At 38.5% G+C, this 20,714-nt stretch overlaps 1 protein-coding gene across 2 annotated transcripts; it reads right to left on the bottom strand.

Moving 5' to 3' along the window:
• Positions 1–368: 368 nt before the first annotated feature.
• Positions 369–20,598, bottom strand: SEPTIN2 (septin 2). 2 transcript variants are annotated; one of them, XM_037406240.1, is made up of 14 exons: positions 20,466–20,506; positions 18,816–18,907; positions 17,882–17,914; positions 16,645–16,765; positions 13,375–13,461; positions 12,381–12,504; positions 9,546–9,680; positions 9,199–9,316; positions 7,818–7,919; positions 7,362–7,507; positions 6,630–6,713; positions 4,766–4,823; positions 3,812–3,924; positions 369–3,391 (listed from the first exon to the last, which is right to left on the bottom strand). In XM_037406240.1, exons 3-13 carry the CDS (start codon positions 17,888–17,890, stop codon positions 3,820–3,822), a joined length of 1,089 nt encoding a protein of 362 aa, XP_037262137.1. In that variant the 5' UTR covers positions 17,891–17,914; positions 18,816–18,907; positions 20,466–20,506; the 3' UTR covers positions 369–3,391; positions 3,812–3,819. The 2 variants fall into 2 exon arrangements, with proteins under 2 accessions (XP_037262137.1, XP_037262136.1); XM_037406239.1 differs by lacking the exon at positions 18,816–18,907 and having other exon boundaries at positions 20,466–20,598.
• Between the last annotated feature and the right edge of the window lie 116 nt (positions 20,599–20,714).

The raw sequence follows: 20,714 nt of genomic DNA, 5'->3' as shown, positions 1-20,714 counted from the left end.
AAACAACCTTTCACTCTCTCCATAGATGAAGCACAATTAACTGGAGAAAACAACAACCTTTAACACTTAAAGTACAACAACTAGCTTCATTCTATGCTACCACAATAATTAAGGGCATGCAAGTTTGGTGAGAGCTGTTAAAAAAGCAAGATCCCATAGGTAGGACTCTGGCAGCTCTGGGAACACCCACAGGGAAATGCACTGTACCGATACACTTTGAGCATACAATAATGACCCTTTTATGCAGGTTCATCAATGTGTTCTCTTTCAACCACACCTGCATTTCTCCTTTATATTTAAAACATATCACCACAAACAAATTAACATTGCAAGTGTTTATTATAATAAAGAATCATAACAAAAAAAGGTTTCTTTTAGCATTTTTTATTCATAATTTTGGCTAATGGCAGTACATAAAACAGAATATAACAGATTTTTGTACCAAGAGCAAGTAATTTTTACTACCAACTATAAAACTCTGCAAATTCAAAAGTATTTTGACTCTTAAAATAAAAACCATTACGATGCTGTAACAGAAAAAGAATTGTGGCCAGTTCAGCAAACCACCAAACAACATCTACCTTTTGTCTGCAAGTTTTTCTTCTACCCAAGTCTGTCATCTACCAGTAGCTGAGTTGGTCTGAAACAGGACCTGAGACAGGTAGTCTTGCTTTTCATGTCTTAACATGCAACCATTTATTGCAAGACCATCACAAGAAAAGCAAAGGGGAAACAGACCTTCAGAGACATCAGGCACACTACAAATGACTGTCTCAAAGATCTGGGAAGAAGAAGCAATTAGCTGTCTTAAGTATTTCAGTTAAAACAGCAAGTGCCATAAACTTGCTTTTTCCTGTTAAAAAACAAAACAGCAAATGAAAATATCTCTCCTGTCAGAATTTATAGATCAAAAATTATTTGCCTAAGAATCAAATAGAATACTTCATCCTGACCAAATATTTTAATAGATACATGACATTTCAAAGAATAAGACATTGCTTAAAATAATTCCACAGGTAGTGACCAAACAGCACTAAATGCAGGGACAATCTACTTTTGTTCCCATGTTAGAAAATACAGGAAAAAAAAAATATCGAACCAACATACACTGAAAGAGTTACATGTACAACCAGTCCCCCCTTGCATACATTTTAGATTTCACAGTTTTTCTTCAAGTATGGGTTCATGGTACTATTGCAGCTTACCATACCCTACCAAGCTTATAGGTGAAAACATAAATGTCCCAGAGTCGCTCTCCTTGGCAAAGCAGACAGCATCTGAAGCACGCTGTGTTCAAAACATTTAACCGAGAGCTACCAGACAGAGCTTAAAAGTAGATAAATGCTGCATTAACAGAAAAATAAAACCCACAACCACATTTGTGGTAACTGAAGAACAGCATGGGACTTCACAGAGTATTCAATTAACTTCAGTTTATAGTAAATTCTTTTGGTAAATTTAAGACACTGATTCACAAAAATATATCAAAAGTTTTAGAAATAAATAAGGTGTTGCGGAGTGTTTTCTGACAATCCTGCCACATTACTTTGTTTCTACACTTTCTTTTGGAAAAGCAGGACAAGAACTTAGAAGTGCATGTTTTTCCATCTAAGTTTTATATGTAAATATTTGACAGAATGGGACTTAACACTTCTGTCCATCTCAACATACAAAAAGGTTCTCACTTTCACTTTTTGTCAAGGTTACAGAAGGTCAAATATGTTGTGCAAAACTTTGACAGTAACTGCTTTTGAGAAAAAACCTGGAGCTTCCTGGCAAAGGCTAAGATGCAGGATTTTACTTCACATTTTTAAAAAGAGTCAAATTAAAACAATTCATAAACAGTAGTTTCAGGCAGGTAAAAATTTCAGTTGCTTAGCAGGTTTATATTTAATCTAGCCACTTACGTACCACTAGAATTATACGTTAGCTGTAGAAATCCTATTAGTTGTTTCAAAGAAACATTTAAAAAAATAATTATAAAAGTCACAGCTGCACCTGAGCTAAAAGAAGAGAAAGAAGCTGCAATTCTATTTATTTATTATCCATTCAGACAACAACATTTTGTGACTGATCAGATTAGGAAAGCTGATTGCTGGCTTTATCAGAAGTGGTAGAAAAACCAAGCACTGTGTATTACTGCTTACCCTATCAGCTACCACCTATGTAGCTGTATGCTATAGCTGTTATTACATACTACAAATACAGTACCAGACATGATATGTAGGAGAAGTGCAGCCAAGCTAAAAAAACAGTCTCTTTTACTATCAGTGTTAAGGAAAGTGACCTTGGCCTAAGAAAAAACCCCCAAAACCCAGAAAGCGTAACTTACCAGAGTCACTTCTGAAGTAATACTGCTAACTCCATCTTGGAGCAAAACCTTAAAATACAGTTTGCATTGATCCTGTCAGGCACAGATCACTTTAAAAAGAGAGAAGTGCGCTAGTATTTATTTTAAACTACAATTAACAGTTTGCAATGCCCTAAAAACAGTATGAAAATACTCATTAGTAATTATAGAATTTCTTATACATTTGGATATAGGAAACACCCATGCACAGAAAACTACTTTTTGGGGTTTACCTCATGTAATAATACCAGCATCATTCAAGTTTATTTGGCTGCAGTAATCCCAGAAAATAGCAGGACTGATTTGTGCAGACCTACAAGAAACTCTTTAAAAGCATCTGCAATAGAGTAAGAAATTTTAGGCCAACAATAAAGACTAAATGTCTCTCGAGATTAAATCTGAAGGAAATAATGCCTGTCATATAAAATACAGTATGCCTCTTAAAGAGGCAATTCCTCTTAGTTCTTTTGTTAAGACACAAGGCATGCTTGAATTTTGATACTTGCAGAGGCCAAGGATATCATCTGCATTGAGCAGAGACAGGAAAAGGGCTGATGGTCTCACAGACACACGCCTGTAAACACCACAAGAAACATAAAATAAAATGTGCAGGCATCCTTAGTGAGGCGAGTATTATATGTCATTGAACAAAGTATCACTGACAGCTGATTATTTCTAAATGTAATACAAAGTTAAAAGCAGGGACCTAATAAACCATATTAAAAAAAGAATTACTATCTAATGCCATATCAAGACTAAAAAAGTTTCAACATCTATTTTGTATCCCTAATACAATGGGAAATAAAAAATAAACTCAGTATAAGAATTGCTAAACAAAACCAAAGTCAAATATGTGTAATATATAAAATACCAAATGATTACATGTTACAAAATACCTATCACAAGGGTTACCACAACACATTCCCATGTTAAAGTCTAAAGCAAACCAAGTCACATGTTGAGTAAATGGCATCCTTTCTGGTGTAACACCACCATAATTCAACTCCAGAAGGTCTCCCTTAAGTAAAGGTATGAAGTAATCTAAAAACAAGACAGAAAGGTACAATTTTAAGATCAGCTATCTTCTTAAAGTTAGAAGCCCAAAAGAACTGCATACATTTAAAAGTCACAATGAAACAATGACTTCATCACAGGTTTGAGAATCACCTGTTTTTACACAATTTCAAAGACTTCTTCCATGCACATATTGTATTGACTTTCCGAAAATTTGAAAATATATAGATAGATATAAATATATATATATGCACATACACACACAACCACACCAATGTTTAGTTTGGCTCCAAGCCATTTCACTTCAAAACCAACAGTTAAACCTTAAAAAACAAGACTGAAACATATGCAATCCCATCTCATAAACATTTTTCCAAAACTTAATACCAACCACAGTAACAAGTAGTTACAGGAAAAACCCTTTAAGTGGCTATCTCAACATCATACCAAGGACTTTATACATGGTGTCCATGAACTGCGCTGCTATCTCCTTCTCCACTTTGCATCTGCATCTGCATCTGCGCCTGCATTCTCGCAATCATCTCCTGCATGCGACGAAGCTGGAAAAGTAACACATAAGAATACTGTAACAATGAAAACTTAAACCTATGAAATGTTTTCGCTGAACTGCATTCTTGGAACGTGCTAAATTCCATGCTAATGGAGTTCCACAATTTACAATCTTAAAAGTATCTGGTTTTATTTGAAACCAGCCACCTATTAATCTCATTACAAGAACCTGTTCCTTGTACAGCATATTGCCATTCATCCTGCCGCCTATGATTATGTAAGCCCCTTAACTATATCCTTCCCCTGTCATCTGCTTCCCAGCAAAAGCATGAACCTCATCTCCCTTTGCACAGGACCTAGTTCAGATCCCCACTTCAGCTTTTCTGCCCACTTTTTGCTATTCGCTGTACTGTATTCACTACTTTCCCTAGTCCTTTTTGGGTTAGTGGGACAATAAAAACGGTGTTAGAGGATTTATTATAGTGGCAGAACAAGAATTTCTGTTTCATTCTTTACTCCTGACAATTCCTACCATTGTTTCCTCCTTTGCTGCAGAGCCAGACTTTTTCCCAATCTGCATTGCTAACTTTAGAACCTTTACTCATGTGAGGATGGCTCTCCTTCCCCACACAATGTGTACTGCATCTATCACTAATCAGTACAATGAAAGCAGGCATTTTAGCAGATTCTGTTTGTTCCAATAAATCAGTAACCTGAGACTCCTCTACACCTCTTTGCATTCTCTTGTTACTGTACCTTGAATAATGTTGTATCAGTAAATTCTGTCTTTTCCTTTACAAATTACCAAGACCATATAAATCATTTGACCAAAAGTAGCGATAAGAATAAAAATTTCCACATCGCAAAGAGTACAGAGCTCTGTCATCTTACTTCAGCTTCTTTTTCAAGCAGAATCTGGTCTTTATTGACTTCTTCATCTTCTATTTTCCTAAAATGAGATTAACATTGTTCAATGACATGCATACATTCCTGGTTTTGAACTTCCACAGAATGCTTTGTTGACAAAATCAAGGCTCTTGGAACATGTCAGGGTTTCATAATAGAAACAAAATTCATGGAAACATGTTCCCCACATAGAAAAATATAAGAAAAACATGAATTGCAGCTAATACAGTCACCTTTTTTCAAGTCCAGATTTCTTTTGTATAACATGTTAAAGTACAGTACAAACATCGATTACTCCTTTCAAAATTAAGCAAATGCTTTTGACCAGTATCTCAAACTCTTGCTTAATCGAGACATGCCAGTTTTCTGAGAAACCAAATGGAATATTTTTACGTACTATATTTTCAAGATTACCTACCACTTTGCTAATAGATTTCTCCTATCCCATGTTGCAATGAGCTATCAGATCTCATCACACAAGTGCCATCAAAAGTGAAAAGTAAACAAAGTAACACTTGTTAAAAGGTTAACAGAGAAATACATTGTCAAAAAATCCTATGTGCCCAAAAGCCTCTAAGAATATCAGTGAACAGTCAACAAGCACTAATTGCCAAGCACTGCCAGTGGGGTAAGGGCAAGTCTGAAAAATTCACACGCGAACTACCCTCACCTCTAGTAAACTTAACCACATTCTAGGACCTCTTCAGAAATGTGAAAACAAGAATGTATGGGCCACTTTGCTAGACAAGATACAAAGCCATGTTTTAGTTTCACAAAGAAATACACCCCAACTTAACCGCAACTTACTCTCAAGGGTTCTTAGCAGAGGTAACTTTAAAACCTCCAAAAACTGGGGAACATTATTTTAACTCTGGATGACCTTAGGTTACATTACTTCTAAGACCTTTGTACATACCTGTTGGATAACAGGCATGAGAACCTGGCAATTTTTTTTTTTTCTTAGCTTGAACTTCAGGAAAAGGGATTTAGAAGTCAGGGGAGAAGAGCCTGCCATCTTGCCTGAAAGGAAAACTGGACTTGTAGGCCAGTGCTACAGGCAGAGATAAAACTCCTTTTCCTGAAAACTGACTAGGCATGTGACAAAACCTATGTCAACAGCATGATGGGAAAAGCTTTGCAAAATACAGCAAACCCACTGAAAAGTGCAATTATGAAACCCTCTAGTGGCTGCAGTAAGAGAAGCAACTGAAAAATCTCAACCAGGAAACACCTATTTTCAATAAGAACTCACAAACTCAACTTTACAAACCCTGCTGTTTTAGTTAAAAATGGGGTGTTCTGCCTGTCTCTTACCAGGAAAGCTGTGCCCTACCCACCACAGCTCAAAACAGGGTTGAAAGACATTATCCTGTGACTGCTATGCAAAGAAAATTATTTACGTATACCATGTTTAATAAAGCATGGCAGAAGGACTCAAATTTCTCTTTTTAAAGATGCAGTCCAAATACCCCAGCAGTTACTTCTGAAAAACCCACCCTTTTTTCCACCTACCAGCACTGACTTAACTTGCAGAATTTTTAAGACAATGTAAATCATAGACATCTGCCCTACTTGCTTACCTCAAACAATCCAATCCAACTGCACTCAAGTGTTAAAACACAGCAGAGATCTAACTATGTCCTTTTAGTGCCACAACTGTCTCTTCAGACTTACATAATACTTTTTCTTACACCCAGTGTAAGCTGGTCAACTGAACTTGGTGCCGACTGGAGCTACAGAGCTGTCCATGATCTATCAAATCCTAGCAATGAAATGGTAGGAGAGGCAGAGAAAGAGACCAAAAAGTAAATGCAGAAGAAGAAACAGCATGTAACCATAAGATGACAACCTGCCACCTCGTTTGAGCCTCTCAGAGCGGAAGTTCTCATAGTGAAGGTCCTGGGTCACCTCCTGAAGATCCTGCATATGGGTGCTGGAGGAAGAAAAGTAATTAAAAGATAAACATAACTGTGTTACATTAGCTTGCTCAACGAACTCTCATTCAGCACTGTATTGGGTCAATCTGTTCAGCATGTACACCCATTTAACATACTAATTTTAAAGCTAATTTAAGTTAAATTGGTGCAATAAAAGACACAGAGAGAGACCACCTCAGACCCTGAGGCAGCCCTGACATAAGCTGTCCTCCTGGGTGAGGCTTTTCAGGAAGCAATGTAGGAGAAGCAAAGCCTGAAAAAAAATCAACTACTGGACTTGTGAAATCTACTCCTTTGCAGATATCTACATATCAATACATTTAAATAAGCACAAGGTGTGAAGCAACCTGTTTTATGTTCCTGGGGATCTAAACAGCAATACAACGCTAACTGCCGAAAGAATTAGACAAAACATTATTTTAACAGAATCACTGAGTATTTCAGATTGGAAAGAACTTTATGGAGCCTATATGGTCCAATTCCTGCCTAGGCCAGCTAGGTTGAGGCTGCTCATGGCCTTCACCGGACAAATTCTTAATGTCTCCAAGGATTCCACAACCACTCCAAACCCCCAATATGGTGTTTGGATATCTTCCTGGTCATTGTTTTTTAAACTATAATTTAACTGGGATTTTCTAACTTACATTAACATGGTCCTCAGCTTCAGGAAGTCATTATGTTCCGGATTCTCCACTTCAACTACACCCCATGGGTAGAGTCGACCTCTAACTTTTTTACCCTTGGCTTCTATGAGTTGATTAGATCCCACTACACAAAATGGAATGCTGGCCTGAAAGCCGAAAATTCAAAAATTACTCATAATGAACCAGAACAAACAACTCCAAGAACTACTCCTGTTCTGCTCAGCACTGCATATTACGGTATTAAGTTTGTAATGCTTTTAATTTGAAGGTGTAAAAAACCCCAAAGTAATAGTTACTACCATCTTCCAGATAGGGAAGCCTGGGCACACAGAGACAGTGACGCATTCAAGGACTCATCACAGGTCACAGTATGTATCTTGTTCTAAAGACATCTGAGCAGTCCAGGAAGATATACTATATATTATCCACATATGCAACCTGTGAAGCCAGTCATACCTTCAGGAGTCTGGTCTGCTCTTTAAAATCTTCATCCTCATCTGATTCAGCATCAGGCAGGTGATAAATCTTGATGCCATGTTCTTCTATTTCGTCCAGAATCTGAGATTTATAATATAAGAAATTGAGATAATATACATGTAAATTCAGTACTTTTAACTCTTAAGATAAAATTGCTTAACCAGTTATGCACAGTCTCTTCAGAAATTTGCACCTATCTCCCTGACCCAAATTACTCAGCAAATATTTGTTTTTAAACACCATATTTCCTCATGATAGTCAACAACCACTTGCCACTGACTTTCAGACAAACAAGTGTTCAAACGAGTACCGTCCTTCGGGGATTATACATAAGAAATTGTGCTTTTTTAAACCTTTACAATTGTTTGTTGGGTTTTTTTTAATTATAAAGCATTGTCTCAAAAGTTCTAATAGCTTGGAATGGCCTAAGACTTCTCGCTCTTGCCTCTGAATTGGGAGTGTTTAAAAACCTAACTGAGCTACAGACACAACAAATACTTTTTTCTGCCTTTATCACTGCTAAGAACGGCATCTGCAGCTGGAATCCATTTGTCATAAACCTAAATTTTGCTCCTTAAAAAAAAATTTTAAATCTTTATTTCTGCAGAATTCTAGCACAAGACATATATCAAACTAAAGTATACTTCTCTATTTTTATTGCAAGTTGGGGGAGAGAACTATAAGGATTTTTAGAATAACTGAAAAATTCCTAAATAAACTTTCAATCCAGTCTTAGCTGTTATATTTAAGTATGCCTTCTGACCAGTTAATTCTAACACTTTTTCCTAAATTTCATAGATGTTATTAACTCAGGATGGTTTGTTGCATTTTTCCCCCCTTGGCAAATACAGCATCAAGACTGAATGCGTCAAGGGGTCTTGCTTATGGAAAAAAGAACTGGAATGTATTAGAAGAGGGTAACGTAAAGGAAGAAAACATACCCCAAAATCAGAAAAACCTCTGAAAATCCTGTTTTTCAATCATGAGAATTCTGACTGAGTAAAAAAACACATGCACATTATAGACACAGATGCTGTCTCTGCTTTAGGACTTTACTAAACAGGTAAGGGAGCAATTAGCATTAGCAAATGCATTTAAATATTCTTCCAAAGTTCCAAAATTAACTCATAATTGTAACGATAGCAAATCTGCCATTTCGCAGGCATCATTTTAGGGGCAATTTTTCTCAGTTCAATACATAAGAAAAGAATCTACAAGATATCAAACTACATATTAAAAGATGTTACACTGTGCATGACATTAGGACTGAATAAATATGAATGAGAACACCCCTCTCTTGAGTGACCATGCTGCTATAACCAAACAACAACATCCTTCTGCAAGCTAGAAAAATACTTACCCTTTTCTTCAGTCTTTCTCTCTCTTTCAGGGAAAGCGTATCAGCTTTTGCAATCACTGGTACTATATTTACTTTGTTGTGTATGGCCTTCATAAACTCAACATCCAGAGGCTTAAGGCTAAAATCAAAATATGGAAAAAGTTTAATTTGTTTTTAATCTAAATTACCAATTTATTTTCGCACCATTGAACTCTTTTTACACAGAACGAACACACCCAATTAATTCCAGCAATTCTAGTACTTCTTTAAATAATGGCAATCTGATTTTGAAAATGTAAGTCAACAGGCACAAACCAACTCCCCAGAATAAAATAATTTAAAAAATAAAATGACAGAGAAACACCTACCCATGACCAAATGGTGAAATGAAATAGAAGCAGCAATGAACCCGGTTATCTATGATATGCCTTCTGTTCAAACCACTCTCATCATGCAGATATCGCTCAAACTGCTCATCAATGTAAGAGATTATGGTCTTAAAACTGTAAAACAAACATGGATTCAAGAAATCATGCTCATTCCCCAATGGTCAGTAATTTTAGCGATGTTTCAAAGGTAGTATAAAACACCAAGACATCCTGCTGCTGAACCAATCTGCTGATAGACAAAAATTAATGTACTGATGCTGTAAGAGTAGAAGAGCGCATATCTTAAAATTTTAATTGAATTCTAGAATAACAAACTACTATGCGCATTTTTGTTATATATCTTAAGATAAAATGCACATATATATATAACAAACATCTTAACTTCTACAGCAAATTTCTCTCAGGTTAGTATTTATCTTTTGACTAGTATTAAATCACACATGTTGAAAGTAATCTAAGCTTCTTGTTCCAAATTGATTTAAAAATCAAGAATGGTTTGGGTTGGAAGGGACCTTTAAAGATCATCTAGTCCAACCCTCCTGCCATGGACAGGGACATCTTTCAGCAGGTCAGGTTGCTCAAAGACCCATCCAACGTGACTGTGAACACTTCCAGTGATGGGGCACATCCACAGCTTCTCTGGGAAACCTGTTCCAGTGCCTCACCACCATCAATGCAAAAAACTTCTTCCTTATGTCCAACCTAAATCTATCCTCTGTTTAAAACCATGGCCCCTTGGCTCTGTTACTACTACAGGCCCTGGTAATAAATCTCTCCCCGCCTCTCCTATATGCCCCTTTAATATATTGAAAGGCCTTATTAAGGTCTCCCCATAGCCTTCTCTTCTCTAGGCTGAAGAACTCCAGCTCCCACAGTTTTTCTTCACTGCTGTTACAGCCTTCGGATCATTTTTGTGGCCCTCCTCGAGTCCCACTCTAACAGGTCCATGTCTGCCTTGTGCTGGGGGCCCCAAAGAGGGATGCAGGTCTCACAGGAGCAGCGTAGAAGGGGAAAATCACCACCTTTGACCTGCTGGGCCACGCTGCTTTTGATGCAGCCCAGGATATAAATGGCTTTCAGGGATGCAAACGCACATTGCTGGCTCGTATCCAATTTTTCATCCACCAGTAAACCTCAAATTCTTCTCAGCAGGGCTGCCCTCAAACCATTCATCTCCTAGTCTGTACTGATGTTGAGGATTTCCCCAACCCATGTGCAGGACCTTACACCTGGCCTTCAACTTCAGGAGGTTTGCATGGGCACACCCCTCAAACCTATCAAGGTCCCTCTGGATGACTTCTCTTCCCTCTAGCGATTCAACTGCACCGCTCAGCTTGGCGTCATCTGCAAACTCGCTAAAGGTGGATTCAATCCCACTACGTCAGTGATGAATATGTTAAACAGTACTGGTGCCAGTACAGACCCTTGAGAGGCACCACTCATTACTGGTTTCGACTTAGACTTTAAGCCATTGACTGTAGCTCTTTGGATGCGGCCATTCAGTCAATTCCTTATCCGTCCAACAGTCTGTCCCTCAAACCTGTATCTCTCCAATTCAGAGGCAAGAATGTTATGGTGGACCATATGAAAGGCCTTACAGAATTCCAGGTAGATGACATCAGTAGCTTTTCCTTTATCCACTCCATCATAGAAGGCCACCAGATTAGCCAGGCACAATCTGCCCTTGGTGGAGCCATCTTGGCAGGGTCCAATCATCTCCCTGCCTTCCATATGTTTCAATATACCTTCCTAGAGAATCTGTTCTATGATCTTAGAGGCTGACTGGCTGGTAGCTCCCAGGGTCCTCTGTTTTAACCCTCTTTAAAAATGGGTGTGATGTTTCCCTTTCTCCAGTCTCTGAGGACTTTGCCTGACTGCCATGACTTTTGAAATATGATGGAGAGCGGCCTGGCAACTTTATCTACTGCAGATAACCTGATGAGATGGGACACATCTTGTTGGGCCCCCCATGGACATATAAAGTCCCTTACCAAGTTCAACTTCCTCAGGTGCCCTTGTACCTGATCTTCATTTATTATGGGAGGGACTTCTTTCCCCAGCCCCTACCCTGAGGTTCAGGGGCTTGAGAGATGTGGGAAGAGGGATTACCTTTTAGAACTGATCACCATTGATCTCAAGATTATTTCTCAGTACTTATTAAAATGTAAATTTCTAAAAAAACCCAAACAATCAAACCCAAAGATGATGAAAATGCACTTAAAAATGAAGCACAGAATCTAAGAATGCTCAGATGAATGTGGACAACATCTAAAGGTGGATATTTCACTTGCACTAAAGACTAGATTAATTACTTTCTCATGAACTTCCTGTGTCCCAGTGGTTCCATTGCTTTCTGACTATAAAAAAAAAATAATCAAGGTCACCATTCACTTAAAACTACTTCAAACTTGAAAAAATTAACTTGGAGGTGGGGTGGGGGGTGGAAATCTGTGCCACAAAATTTACTTCAAGTCATGTGGAAATTATTGATGCCTCTTTACATGTGTTTGAATTAACTCATAACTCTTAAATTAAGCTTCCTCAAACTTAGAAAACATGACCATCTCTCCAAAATTCAGCACTTCACATAACTCACCAAAAAAGGTAAGATAATGATTTAACACTATAATCATTTTTAATCACCTTTGGAATGGAAGCGTTTAAAAGAGACACTTATGACTTGGGACAGCCTACTTTGAACTGCGTATCATTAATATAGCCCCACTTCAGTTATTTATTACCACCTCCCCCCAGACAAATGTGAAATGGATGTCAGTTTTCATACATGGATCGATACGTGTTCTGTGTACATACCAGTCTCGACAATTGATAGCATCCCCATATCCTGGTGTATCTACAACTGTCAGACGTAGTTTCACACCCCTCTCTTCAATTTCAACTGTTGAGGCTTCAATCTGCACAGTGCGTTCAATCTTCTCTAAAAGACAATAAACTTGATCTTTCAGAATGGAATTCATAAGACTACATCATTCTGAGTTCAAAAAATTAATTGGCAGATATAACCATAGAAATATTATTCTACAGATTACCTTCTAAGGCCTGATAACAGCAAGATTCACTACTTAATTCTTCAGGTTTTGTTAGATGATTATATGAGATTTAATACTGTTCTTAAATATAATGTACAAACTAAGGCAAAGGGACTGAGAAAAAATCTGTAGGTAATCAGCAGTTTGGAGAACAATACTAAACTACACGCGATCGACTTTTTTCTTAAGGTTGAAAGTGATAAGTAATCATCAGCTAACAATTAAAGTCATTCAACAAGCAGCAAAAAGCGAAAAACCCAGCATCTTCCCCTATTTTCTTACAATATTCTCTTTCATTGTATTATTGTATGCCTTGGTTAACTGAATAAAAAAGGGATAAGGGGCTGAAGAAGAAAAGGAGGCAAAGTTCCTTTTCACTAAACACCAACCCAAAGCAAAGGAATCAAGTCGCAAGTCCAAGCAGGCACAAACAATGCATATGTTTATAATTGCAATAGATTCAAAATTAAAGAAAGTTTCTGATTGTTTTAGCTGATTGTACCTTACTGTGACACGGTGCCATTTTGTATAGCAATAGAAGGGATCAACTTCTAGGTGCCTGAGGCCTAAACAACAAAGACCCAAAATGCATCCCCGGGTACAAAGGGAACCAATTCTATCAAACAGTTCAAGTATCAGGAAACACATTAGAAATTATTACACCTAGAAATCACTACTGGCTGTTACTAAAATCCAAAGATAAAAGCATTCAACTCCAAAAATCAAGAACAGAGAAACTAGAACAAAGGTGTTCTTACCAGCAGCTCCTGGAATTATCCTTTCTGGGTAGAGATCCGTCAAGAAGAGGCTGTTTATTAGTGTAGATTTTCCCAATCCAGATTCACCTGCGGTTCAATATAAAGATAAATTCAACATATTAACATAAATAATTTCAACTCTATCCAGTTGACAGTATCATCTGACATTTTTTAATGATAATAAAAATTCATGCTCAATTCTTCTAATTTAAAAATTTACAGCTTATAATTGTGTATGAGAAAAGTTTGCACAAAGAAGTTGAATAATAATTTTTACATCTCAGCTTTATAATACACTTTCTCAGAGCTTTCGCCGATGATTTGTAATTAAAACTGGTAGTCAAGTGGAGTTCCAATCAATTTGGACTTAAAAATTTACCATTTCACATCTCCTGATGTTTTAAGGCGTGCTTTCCTGCTGTCATGCCAGAATGTGAAAGATCACACAGTGAGAAGCTAGATCCTGCCTAGGCTGTATCATCAATTTAAGCAACAAAAAAGGCATTGCTGAACTTCTGCACAGGCAGCCCTCATAACGTGTGATCTATTTCTGCTTTTTATGCTAATATGGCGAACAAGAACTCAAGGGAAGAGGAATATGACACTGCCACTGAGTACACACACAAGGCAATTTCAGCAATTTTTTCAGTGACAAAACAGGGGATTACCAAATTGTACCATAAATGTATTTTTGTTTAAGAGCTACTGACTGAGCCATGAGGAAAGTTCAAAAGCCAACTAATTAGCTAGAGATCAAGAATTTAATCAGAACAAATGTTCACAGCATAAAAAAGATGAAGTACTCAATACTTGGATTCACTGAACAAGTCCTTTTTTAGAAATCTCGTTTTATTTCAGGTGTTGATAGAATTAATTAAAAAAATTAGACATTAAAAATTATGGCCTGCATGATCCCTTTGAGTAACAGAGACTATTCTGCAATAGCAATCTCACAAAAATATCTGAAGAAAAAAAAAAAGAAAAGAGATGGAATTATCTTTCAAATAAAGATTTGACTAGAAGCTGCCAGTTTTTAATGCCTTCTAGAACTCGTCACTCAAGATCAGATTTAACAGTGCAACCCTCACCAGTGAAAGACAGATGCAGCCAGAGTAACTCAACAGTCACATGGCATCATTTCAGCCAAACATGGAAAAGCATCATTTTAACCAGTAGCACATTCCATACATTGTCTGGGTAAATTACATGTAAAACAAATCAGTTTTCATAGTCGATGTCAAGGATTATACTGGCCACAGCAGTTAAAAGTTCAGTGACTCTTAAGTGAAATAATTATTTAGATGAAGTCATAGCTTAATAATGACAATGAACATAAAATTGTTAAGAAATACAAGTGGTTAGGATTTCTTTGGAAGCAACACAACCAAGCAGCCAAATTGCTACAAACCCAGCTCATATTTTCACAAACCACAATAAACAACATCAGAAAAAAACAATGCAAAGAAGAAAAATCATTGATTAGGACTCTGTCAGTGCAGACAGCTTTCAAAGAAACAGTCTCCTGCTCTAAAATTAAGAAGCATGGCAACTCAATAATATTTTAATACGGGCATTGTGATATAGCCCACAAGAAAACATACTTAAATCCCATGCATATTTCAAGAGAAAGAATTCACATTCCAAACTGTTGAAATAATCAACAATTTAAAGCACACTTATTTTATCTTATATTGACTGCCTCCCGCAGTGATTGACAGCATATCTGAAAATTTGGAGTAGTATTTTCAATGAAATTACTTTTCTCCAAGTTCTCTTCCTGTAGTTTTCATTTATCCTTTAGAATACCAGCAGGCAACAACTGTAAATTTTACTCTGACACATAGGTGGGGTCAATTGCCTTTCTGTTACTCTGACACCATGTCATGTCCCCCTCTATTTTCTATTTTACAAAAGCCTAGAAACAACACTTCGGTCTATAGAATCTTACATAGCTTTCTGTCAGAACTGTTTCACACAGCACTATTTGCAATTAATCACAAAGATGTTTCTGCAGCACAGAAAGTACATCTTTTGTTTCTCAGAACTGTTCAGATTTTTAGGATCAATGAACACTAAGTTCTGAAGCGTTACAGCAGATACCATAATTCAAAACACCTGCTTAGTCTGGCTTTACCCTTAGATTTTATAAGATGTCCATTACGGTATTACCCTAAGCAAATCCAATGAAAGATAAACAACTATGATAAAATTCTAGAAACACAAAACCAGGGACCAATTCTGTCCAACACTGAACTACAAAAGACAGAAACAGAATAAAGCAAAGCTAGGGCTGTCACTTGGCAAAACTAATGAAAGGTTTGTGGATAGACTCTTCTGTAACTATGGGACTCCAAAACAATTAAGAACTTAAACACCTCTTATCATGTACTGCCTCACCCCTCCTGCTCATTCCCGCTGTGATCTCTCTCAGACAAATCTAACACACAAATGGGATTTACTTCTTGTGATGGCAGGTAATAAAAAACCTAATTCTATTAGGATACTTTTTGCAAAAGCCTATTTTAAAAGCAAGAATTACAGAGTTCAAAAGTTACAGCTCCCAAGCAGTATAACCAGGAGAGATATATAAGACACCCAAGCCTAATTTGGAAAAAATAACACCATCTTCTCAGAGGATCAAGGTATTTCTGCAGGCATACTACATTTTTCTTTCTGTTCCAGATACCAACACAAATTCTCAATGAAATATAAAATAGAATTAAACTTTAAAACTGCTAACAGAAAATCAAGATCAATTTAAAAAGTAACAACTCACATTAAAACCAAATAAGCCAATTCTTATTATTCTCTTATAACAGCATTTAGAAGGAGTGGGCAGATCAGAGTTCAGACTCTTTTGAACCACAGAAGCATAAACAACATTTTTAAATAAAATAGTCTCCTTAATACTATTCTCTTAATGAAAACATGCAAGCAAACAAAGATTGTATTCAAATGCAAAACCAGTTTCAAACTATATTTTAAATGGAATACTTGAATCCTGTAAGACAGAAGGTAAGGAAGTAATGATCACTGGAGTGCACAACAGAATTTCTTCACTCACAAACTTATTAATGTATTCAAACATGGTTTTGTAGTGTGGAAAACAAGTGAATTACTAAACTATAAAAGAAAGTTCAATACTACAGTACAGAAGAGCTTTCTGATGCAAGCTCAAGCCTTAAAATAGTGGAAGTAACATTCACTTTAATTCCAATTTCCCTGTGAGCAAGTACTAATTCCGAGAAAGACTATAAAATGTTTCCTTACCAACCACCATAAGAGTAAATTCAAACCCTTTTTTCACAGACTTCCGGTGAACCTGATTGGGAAGGTTTGCAAATCCAACATAGCCAGGGGTTTCTGGATTGGTAAACTGAGCAGGCTGTTGCTAAAAATAAAATAAAGTAAGGCAATAATAAGCATCCACTCAAACATACTTGTCTGTATAACTGTTTTCCTCAGTTATTGCCAATGGTTTGAAGCTGCATGTCACACAGAGAGAAAACTACACCAGTGTTCCTACTGCTCAACAGTTTCACAATTAATTACAAAACTGCATTCACCTATAGTTTAAAAAAGTTTCATTTATTCAGCTATCCAGACAAGATCACCTTAAATTAAAAAAAAGAAACAAAATCCCAAACATTTGTTTATCAAAGTATGATACTTTTTAAAGAGTGTCTTCACACATATTTTAAATTAAAAAGCTTGTGTCCAATGTTTATGGACTTAAATAAAAAGGTGACCATTTCTAATTTGCTTTTAGCACATCCAAATGAAAATCCTGATCGACTAGTGAAGTGATAGCTATCTGCTGGAAGTCCTCTTTAGAGATCTCTTTTAAAAGGGGAAGAAGGGGAGTTTACACAATAATGTTTCAAACATCCACTGCTACAAACACTGCAGAGAAATCTTTGCATCTATTAGTTTCCCTCCTTAAACACACTACTTAAGTACCTTTTATCATTCATTTCACTCCAGTAAGCTAATACGCTTTTTTTACCCATTATATCAAATGCAGGGGACCAAGAATTAGATGAATTCCAGCATGACAGAAATACTTTAAAAGTTGCCACACTGTTTACGGAGGATTTTACCAGAAGATCAGTTGACGCTAACAGTAAATGAAGAAATTAAATCTAAGAACATCCACTTCCTAAATGATTCCCACCCAAAATACAGTAGCAAAATGGAAATTTCAATGAAAATGCACCAGAGAGCTTACAGGCAACTTCACAACCAAGATTAAATCCTTTCAAGAGTATTAGTTAACTGCAGAGGTTTGTATTTGTAGGAAACTACTTTAATATATACTTTACATCACTTATCCTTCAATCTCACGTCTTCTAAATGTGAATTCTCTCTTATTTATGACCCATAAATTTAGGACACACATCACCATCAAGCACAATGCAAGTTACATGTTCTGCCCTTGCAGATTAATATTTAAAAACAAGTATCTGTTTTACATTGTTACATTGGAAGACACAAATGTTACTCCTACCTTGGACATTTTTATGGAAGGTCAGGAACAAATCTGGAAAAAGAATAATGTTTGTCAGTTTATTAAAAATTGTATGAGGACAAAAAAAACCACAAAACAATAAAATATCCACTGTTGCCCACTAAATCAAAAAAGAAGCATCCTTGACTGGATGTCCAGATTTTGAAATGGTGTCAATTGCTTACAGAGTACAAGTATTTGACTCTTTGGTACTAAAGAGGGGCAGAATTTTCAGCAACCACTGTTCCTATTAACGTCATCAGGCAATAAATTCATGCAACGTGAATGTGGGGTGCTAAAGGCACCAGATGTATGACAAACCATTTTGAAGCCTAAAAAAGAAAACTTCACATCCTTTCCGGAAACTAACCAAACCAAACACACTGCCTAAAGACATCTTACTATTTACAGGAAACAGTTTTTTCAAAGCTAAAATAAACCCAACAACTAATGTATTATTTTGTTTCTTTTTAAGCCTCCTTCCCCTCAAATTTCCTTTCATGCTTGAGTGTTCTGTACAGAGCTGACAGCTTCAGAATTAAACATTTTTTCCTCCTCTTTGGTCTGGATCTTTGAAAACTCAGTCATTTTAACTTCTGTTGCCAAGATAAGATTTTCACATGCAGCCGCATCACTTTGAAATACAAAGCAGACAGGCAAAAAAATAAAAAAAAAAATCATCTCTCGTCTAACACCTTTATGCAAAAAAGTGTCTCGACAAAGACCTGCCAACACTTCTATCACATTAACTTGCATGAGTTCAAGAGATCATATAATTCACTACGGCAACATAAAAATGTCAGCATATACTGTACCTTCAAGTGATGAGTGCTCCAAGTCCCCTTTCCTAGTCCTTCCCCTGGCTTGCCCTCTAACCCCAAACGTGTTTGTTCCCACTCACAAAGCCCACAGACCATAGCCACCTCTCACCTACCTGGCTCACTCACACGTTCATTCCACAGATTTGAAATTATCATTGTCTGCTTCTTTCCATCTTCCAAGCAGATTTTTTGTCATCCAGTTCAGCTTCATGTGAAATGACACCAAATTACTTCAATGTACAGCACCCTTAAGTCTGTCCCTCCCATCAAAAAACCACCCTGAAATCAAAGCAAACTGCCCAGTGTCAGAAGGACAGGAGCCCAACATTTTTGTGCTAGGCAGAAGGCAAAGTTGTTTTCAAATTGGTGATGATTTCTGGCAGCTATGGCATTTGCTTCTCAAAGCTACTCTATATGTAAATATATACCAGTGTGACCTCATTAGGTTTGTTAAGATGCAACTTTTCAGCTCACCACGATTACTTCACTGTTAACAGGTACCAAGCTGCCTGCCTGCCCCTGCCCCTCCCCCCACGATAAGGATGAGGTCAGTTCTGAGGAAGGCTTTTTGATGGGAGGACCAGACTGAAGGCTCTAAACTGAAGCAATTTGGTGTCGTTTCACATGAAGCTGAACCTGCTGACAGAAATCTGGCATCCTGATTACACACATGGAATAAAAACTGGCTAACATGCTTCTCAAGTGAGATTTCATGCTAAAAATAAAATCCAGTATCTGCAATGCCTTTCAGTCAATAAGCTAGTCTATGACCTATGAAGTACTCAACTACTGAAGAGGTTATCGGTGTGACTTTTATCATCATGTAAGACTGCTCTGACAGCAACTCTTCCTTCCAAGAATGTTTCCTGCTGGGTGATGTCATTGATCCCTGCTTAACCATTCTCCATGGGAGATTTTCAATGCCAAACAAAACTATCTTCTGCTAGAACAGAGAAGAACATTCTTTCAATGCATGAGGCTTGTCTGTCACCCAACTTTTCTCAGAGGCAGGCTAACAGCAGATGAAAGTTTCTCACAGCCAGCAAGAAACAGAGGAAAGCTATTTATGCAGATGGCAGCAGTTACATTATGCTTTAATACATGGACCGAGCACAGAAATATTTCATGAAAGATCTTTCCCAGAGCATTCCCCTCAAGCTGAGCACTCCCACACAGGCAGGATCACAGTTTCCGAGCAGTCCCGATTTTCCTCTGAAGCTGGTCGATCACGTTTCTTACCCTCCGGTTTCAACAACCCGGCTGGGGCTTTCAACAACAGCGTCTTCTGGAGCGTTGCGTGCAAACGGCGCAGCAGAGACTGCCTCACCCGCTCGGCAGGAAGGAACCGCACGCCCAGGCCCGCCGGGGGGTACCTCAGGCGGCTCAGGCGACAAGGCCCCGCGCCGGGCGGAGGCGGGCAGGGCGCTGCCGACCCACTCCGACACCCCCAAGCAGCTGGCGGCTCTACAGCCGGCGCCGTCCATCGCCGCCCCGCCCCGCAGCTCCCATCGACCGCTTCCTCCTCGCCAGCACCCCTCCCGGCCGCCCCGCCGCCCTCCCTCAGGTCCGCCCTCCCTCAGCCCCGGCCTGCCGAGCGCGGCCGGCGGGAGCGCCCAGAGGGGCTTCCCGGAGAGTTCCCGGAGAGCCGGGGAAGGGGCTGTCCCGCACCGCCCCTCCAGACGGGGGCCGCGCAGGCGGACCCTCGAGCCCCGCCGAGAGAGAGCAGCGCCGCTCGCCGCCCCCCTCCCGTGGCGCCTCCTCACCTGCGCCTCACGCAGCCAGCGACCCCGACCACCGCTCCCACGCGCGCGCTGGGCCGGCGGGAAGAGGCGGTGCCGCCCCGCCCCAGGCCCCGCCCCTGCCCCGGGGCGGAGCGAGAGGCGCGGCGCCAGCTCCTGCGCACATGCACCGCCCATAGCAACCGACCGGCAAAGGGCACGTGGGGGCGGGACCTCTTCGTTACCAAGATGGCGGCAGGCTCCTCGGTCTCGTACCCAGCATAGGCTTCGCTG

This window comes from Falco rusticolus, chromosome 13 (genome assembly GCF_015220075.1).
Source record: "Falco rusticolus isolate bFalRus1 chromosome 13, bFalRus1.pri, whole genome shotgun sequence".
NCBI lineage: Eukaryota > Metazoa > Chordata > Aves > Falconiformes > Falconidae > Falco > Falco rusticolus.
The sequence above is the reverse complement of the archived record's forward strand: the minus strand, read 5'-3'. Positions and strand labels throughout refer to the sequence as shown.